Raw genomic sequence first — 7339 nt, 5'->3', positions numbered from 1 at the left:
TTTTTATTAATTATCAGCGGCCACAAAATTATGATATATCGAAATTAATCTTCCTCTAAACGGAAAATATTAATTTTCTATCTTCGATAAATTATATGCTTTCATTAACCCTAAAATATCGAGCGTAACAAACGTAGTCAAACGAGTAGATATCGATCTTTACAGTCATTGAGAATTTTTGAAATTTTTATTAATTATCGGCAGCCACAAAATTATGATATATCGATATTGGACATCTATAACCGAAACAAAATGAACGTCCATCTCATTTAAAATAATAACGCAACTACATTTTCGAAGAAACGTCTGACGCGCGCGTGTACACGTCTATCGCAATTGGTAATGCAATTATGAACAGTTGTCGTGGCGAGACGCACTTCACCTTCTGAGACATTCAGAGGTTCGAATACCGGTGGGGAGGAGCACGAAACGCGAATGCAATCGAGGCCGGGTCGAGGCGCGGTTCAGCCTCGACTCGGTTAAGTACACTTTATTAAGCATGCCATCTGCACGTTGCGCCATCCACTTATGTGGTAAATGGAATTACAAACGCATCCCTATGCTGCGGGATCCCAGGTTGCGGCTCACACCTTGCGTTCACAATGAGCGCGCATACGTTCGGGCTAACTGTTGTATATAGCATCGTAATTGAATAACAGTTGGAAATTCGTAGTCGGCAACGACGATTAGCGCCGGGGAGAAAAATTGATACAGAACGCGCGCCGTGCTTTATAATGAAAATATTTATTTTGCAGAAGGCTCTTTTTTTTATTACGCGAGACCCTTTTTTGGCAGCCGTAACATGCGTCATATTACCATTTCAATCTAATCTTTTGATACCATTGTGAACGCGCTGCTCTGATGGAACGCCAATTCTCGGTTGAGCGTGAGTCACGATTTTCTGACGGATTTGATTGATCGCATTGTGGTTGCAGTCCACGTTGCAGAAAATCCACATAAAAGAGAAAGCGCGGACTGGCCCGGCTACAATGATTTAGAGCGATGCTATCTACGGGCACGAGCGATTTTGCTGATAACAAACTTCCACTCGCTTTATTCGGCGGACCACTCGTTCCCGCGCTCGCGATCTCCGCGAAATCGATGAAGAATTTATCGAACGTAACCGCGGTCGCGAAGCCTGCAAATTCCGCATCGCGGCCGAATTCGGACGAGCCTCGGCGAGATCGGCAAATTATTCGGCCGTGAGAGGAGCCGCCGTTTATCAAACTCTGCCGAGTATGTATGTGTGTACGTGTTGCCGGTCTATCGAAGACAGGTTCGTTGATTTATTAAATTGCCGCGCCAAGCGAGAGAAGAAAAGAGAGAGAAAGAGAGGGAGAGAGATCCATTAAGAGGAAACGTGGTCAAGCGAGATGTTGCGGCGCAGCGCGACGTCATCGTCGCACCTTCTCGCGATGGGATCGAAGACAAAATTATTAAAGTTCGTCGTACAAGCGTGCACCTTCGATATTTACGCTCATAGTCGGCGACTATATGAGTTTCCGGCAAATACCGCGTCGTCCGTCGAAGCTGATGAAAAGAGACTTGTTTACTCGCCTGCTGATTTTCGAAGTATGACGCGATGCTGCAAAACTCGCGAGCGAGAAACATCCACGCGAAGGGCCCCCGTGTATACAAACTGCCCGGTTTTCAACGAGAGAGCTCCCGCTTTATCAGTGGGATGGATGAGTCCTGTTTGTCCGCAAGAGTTCAATAATCGGTATGATATTGCGCCAAGTATAAATACAGCTTAGAGCAACGTGGTTATTTTTACGTTATTTTTCCGTCTGTTTATCCATTTACTTAGTACAAAAGGAGCAGAGGCTCACTTACTGTGATTTTTTTCTAAAGGCTCCGCACAAGGGAATAGCCACTTAATGTAATCGTGGAACAGTGTCTCCGAAATCATTATGAAATCCCCATGTAATTCTTTTGCCTTTATTTTTAAGTTTCTCCACTTGTTGGACGATAAACATTGAAATAAACATTTTCTCAACTTGAAAAAGATTTGAGGAAATCTAACAGCTCTCTGAGATTTAACAACGTCACATATTTTTAAACGTGCCTATAAGAAAATTATTTGTAATCAGATGAAATCGTATGAATTCAAATGAAATCATGTAATCGGCGGGACAACATTTTAGCTAGCGGTTACCCCCTTGGCTCCGCATCGAACTTCGGCTCGGCGAAAAATACGAAATTATATCCAATTTGATTTACGCTTGTGTGCCGTAACTGACTACCGTGTGCACTCTTTCGCATAATTATCTCGACGTGAGGTACAGCGCAACGTAATCATTTATACGCGAGAAAGAAAACCGTTTAGATGCACTACCAGTTGATTTCCCACGACGTACGAAAATTGCGCTGGGAAAAATCGCTCGTCGACCTTCATCTTTCGCGCACTGTGCGAGTCATAATTTTGTACTAAGCGAGCCCATCTTTTCTCCAGTCCGCGCTGTGCAAATAGTGCACCGGGAGTTTCCAGCGCCGCTGCGGCAGCGGCAGCTCTGAAACAATAATTAATTAGCTGCCTCGCAAGGAAGCAAAGCACGGCGAGGAGAACGATGATCGCAGATGTTGCACGTCGGTAACGACGACCCGTAGAGACGTACAAGCATCCCTGCCGTTGCAGAGGTAAGTTGCAGACGGATGCTGTTCTCTATAACCGGGAGCCGAACGGAAACATCTTTCGATCATGCATTGATAATTAAGCTAATGTAATTAATAATGTACGTAGAAGGGGAAAGTGCCAATGTGAGCCACAAAATGAACAGAATTCAGTTCTCACACAATAAAAGTCAGAATTTCTCTTTAATAAGAAACAAACGTTTCGACCCTTCTTCGGGTCTTCTTTAGTGAAACTCGTTCAAGCCGAATAAAATATAATGCAAAATCTTAGGAAATCAGCGCACCATGTGACTTCAGAGTCATCCTTCTATCTGTGCTAGTATCAGTGAGTCCCCATATGGTCCCAGACATAAAGAGGACTGAATAACACAACTCGACAGAGTGACGGTTTTATTAATCAATTTTTTTATTCAATTTCTTGCAATAACATTTTGCCGTACAATGTATGGTTTCCACGTAAAATTGAAGCGAAGAGTTTTTTAAATATCCATTTTATTCGATATTGAAACACTACAACGATTTACATAGAAATTCTTACTCGATATATTTAGTAAGCTTAGCGGAAAATATTCCATAAGCGAGTGAGAAAATTTACTGATGATATAAGCTACTGTTATATGCTTGTATAATATGTTATCATACACGTTTTCTTCGCGATTACAAGCTTTGAATGCTTCTGTGACACGTAAATCTCACGTGCAGTACGATTCCTCATAAGTTCTTCAAATCTTTCTGTCAATATTCTTCTATCAAGTTCCCTCAGGGGAACGAAATGATTTATTCTAGCGTAAACTGTATATAACGTTATTTAAGCTTCCTAAGTGCCCATCTACAATAGATTTAAACCCTAAACCTTAACAAATTGACTAATCACAGTCGCGTATTTTACTCATACTTGACCGTGATTGGTCCATTCTTAAGGCTTAGTTTAAATTATCTATTGTAGACTGGGACTAAGATTTTATACCATTTCGAAACGGTGCCTAGCAAAATAAGGAGGGGGAGCTTTTCGTTAAGGGAGCTCTGATCTTTGGCGAGAAGCCACCTCGAGATCCTTTCTTCCACGACACAGTCGGTGCTCGATCGATGTTGACGACCAGACCAATCGACCATTAAGTATATCCCAGGTCGCGCGCAAAAAGAACACGGTAGGCAATCAATCTTCCATACGTCGAAGTCTTGTAGACGCTACCTCGCGTCTCTCATGACGACGTGGAGGAAAACAGGAGGCGATGTCGGGGCCGCGGAAGAAACGTTGCGGGATGAGCGAACCTTGGGCGTCGTCGCCGCAAAAAGTTGTCAGTCCTCGACGATAGAGGAGAGACCGTTTGGAAGCGGCGTCTAGCGTCGGAGAAAACGACTCCTTGCTCTTCGGCAATTCGCGTCTAGTCGAGCAACATCGATTTGTCTCTCGATTCGTCGAACGTCGAGGCGTTACGGCAATTTAACGGGTTCGATATCTCTGATTTCAGGTAGCAGCGAGGAATCGAGGGCCGGTGGCGGTGATCCTGGAAAGCTGGGGGTGAAGAAATCGAGACCGAAGGCCTCCTCGCCGAACAGGCAGGGACCACAGCAGTGTCAGGTGAGCGTACCCTCAGAAAGGATTTCTGTTACCGAGACCAAAAATATTCTTGACGCATTTATACTTCTCGCAACCTCATCCCTTTCTAAAAAGTTATAGATGTTACCAGCGCGATTGTCGTTAATATCGAACAGGCCTCTTTTCCGCGATGTCGATTGGTCTTCTCGAAGCGCGGTGTGCTTCACTTCTCTTTTAGATTTATAGTAAATGAAGATTTGCAATTTAGAAATATACATTTGTATACACCAACTATTAAGGTGACATCTCTAATCTTAGTAATTATAATAGAATTTAAGTAACAACGATTTCTGTTTCGAAATATGTTCTCGATTAAACAGAATTGATCGTTAATTTAATCAATACCTACAAGTCCGCAGAATGATACGCAAAACGTAGTAACAGTTACGAACAAAGTAATATAAAATATTAATAAGTACAAAATTTACAAATTCGTAGACGGGACAACGGATTCTCAACGTTCGTAGTTGTTTTTCTCTCGGCGCGGTGACGTATAGTGTTTTTGCGTGTATCTGAAAATCGTGTATCTGAAGGTCGCTCGCTCTCACTCGCTCGCCGAACGTCGTGCCGGCAGGCAGCAGCGAGAGTCGCTCCGTGCGTGTGAATTACTTTCGCTTATTACTTTTGCGTTATCGGTTTCCAAGACTCGATCGCGATAAATGCAGGGATAAAACGCTATTGATTTGGACACCTTTATCAGTAACAAGTAACGTTCCTCGATTAATTATCAAGTTTCTGCAACTTGTAATGAGAAACAATTTACAAGTTGTGGGTGACGGCTCTTTATCAACTCATCTAAAATATGAATGTAAACCGTGGTACTTTGTCGCGGTTACATCTCGTGTACGCACCGCCCTTTTAATTATCTATCGGTTTCGTGTAATCTGTTCTATTTTCGGGAAAAAAAAAGAAATTTGTGCGACTTCGGCGTTCGCGCTGTAATTCGCTCTGTCGTTCTTCGTAACTCGAAGGGGCAGGAAGTAAAGAAAGGCGCTTATTGCACGTTGCGGACTAATAACTACTTCTTTACCGCAGATTATGCTTCCGATGCTCGCGTTGCACTTTATATCGCCAATTCAAAAGTGATTTATCCCAATATTCTTCCGAATAAAAAATGCAAGTGGTTAGTTTGAGTAATTTATATGACAGAACGTCACGCGATATTTGTTAACAATATTTCGTGCGTTTCGTGGTATTTCACATCGCGTACGGAAGTGTCCGAAATTTCGCGCGATCGATGATTTTCGCGAGTGAGTGTTGTGTCAGTGCAACAAGGATATCTGAGAGGAGGAGGAAGCCAAGGAGGCATCGGGCAACGACAGAGAAATGGTGAGGTAAGTATCTTACATTTTTATGTTACTTGCTACTTGTGCGTAATACATTTGTTCTGTATTTTTGTTTGACTTATTCAAATGATTCGAACGAGGATTCGAATAAGTGTTAGAGACAAAACCATACGTATAAAATTTTGTGAGCTTATATGTAAACGAAAGACTTTTTCAGTATTCTATATATAGTTATTTTAATAAATAATTATTTAAAAAATATAAAATATAAAGTATGTTTAATACAGTAATTTCGATATTATAATTATTCTATACTAATCATATACATTTTTGTACTTTTACAGTTTACCATACATATACAGTTAACGATGTACAACGCTGCTATTGCGAATCGTATCAGTGAGTGATAAATTATCTTTTATTTTAAAGTGACGTTGCACATACAATTACTTCTTTGCGTGTATAAAAGTTTTTCAAATGCACAATGCCCAACTACAAACTGCGCGCGCGAAGCGCGCGTTTTGTCATTTCTAGTTTAGTATAAAAATAAGATGAAATCAAAATAAAATCAATAATTTTTATTCTCCTCTATCGAAGTAAAAAAGATTGACTTACTATATTGAAACAGGAGTAACTTATATAAATGTAAGTGTATATATTCATGCGTTTAGAATAAATTTTCCCTCCATCTTACAACGCACGAAGTTGGCAGCTCGATATTCGACGAAAGACGATACCTATTATCATTTTATTTTAGATTTTAGAATTTTTCATTTAAGATTAAAATCGAGGGGGAAACCGCTGACCAAAATTTTGTACACCAATGTCCACTAATTTTATCTTATTTTATGTTTATAATGCCCCAGCTAGGCCTAATGCCCAAACTAATGCCCAAAAAATGCCTAGTAATGCCCAGTAATGCCGCAAATCTGTACACCACAATGCCCTCAGCGGTTTCCCCTTCGATTAAAATATTTCTTTCTCTATAATAAATATGATTGGCGCTATATCGAACCTATCTTATGATACATTATTATATGTATATATAGTAATAGCATTGGATCCGGAAATTTTTTTCTGTGGGTGCGAGGATGAAGAAGCCGACGAGATGAATCGTTGCACCTTAGACTGAAATCAAATTCTCACGAATAACGTGCGTCTCGGCCGAACGTGTAAAGAAATTGAGCTGATTAAATTAATTCAACGAAGAAACGTTAATTTTATCTGAGCAGTTTCTTTTTGTAGCAGTCAATTGATTAAAATTGTAGACTTTTCCGTAGTTTTATCTATTCTCTTGTAGATTCTATTTTTTCAAAGTCAGTATTGCTTTGCTGCGATCCCTGAATATAGTTATGCAGAAACATTAATAATTTTGATGGAATGATATTGGCACTTGTTACGTGATCTGTAACAGATGAGCGGGATAGATTGTCATTCGAATTTCATTCAAATTGGCTCTTCCGCAGCGGTAGTACGATTGCTCACATGTGCATGAAGAATATTTATGCAATTACTATCAATCAGAATATCCAGCTGCCAACGTGACAACGTCGAGCGCGCTTCATAGCAATCGTGCACCCTTCGACGAGATATCTCTGCGTAATGAAATTTGTTCGCTAATTATTTGCCTAACACTGACTCGTACAGTTTTGAAGCCACTCGCAATTTTTTAAAATCCTGAGCCGTCTTTCGCTCGGTAGAAAAAAAAATCGCGTTCCATTACCAATTATTATCACGCGCACCCTCATTTTACCTTAATAAAATTACTCGGATAGTCTTAATTAGACTGCCGTACCGGGAACATTTTTAAATACTCTCTTGT

The 7339-nt window shown here is 40.7% G+C and overlaps 1 protein-coding gene across 1 annotated transcript in view; it reads left to right on the top strand.

Moving 5' to 3' along the window:
- LOC105564670 (zinc finger protein rotund-like) overlaps positions 1 to 7339 on the top strand; it is a 326878-nt gene that overhangs the window by 242798 nt on the left and 76741 nt on the right. The window contains exon 5 of the mRNA XM_012017214.1: positions 4104 to 4213. Coding sequence (XP_011872604.1) covers positions 4104 to 4213 — 110 coding nt within the window. The remainder of the gene's footprint in view (positions 1 to 4103; positions 4214 to 7339) is intronic.

This window comes from Vollenhovia emeryi, unplaced genomic scaffold (genome assembly GCF_000949405.1).
Source record: "Vollenhovia emeryi isolate VEMERY1.0 unplaced genomic scaffold, V.emery_V1.0 DF939161.1, whole genome shotgun sequence".
Lineage (NCBI taxonomy): Eukaryota > Metazoa > Arthropoda > Insecta > Hymenoptera > Formicidae > Vollenhovia > Vollenhovia emeryi.
Note: the sequence above shows the minus strand (reverse complement) of the source record. Positions and strands in the feature narration are given on the sequence as shown.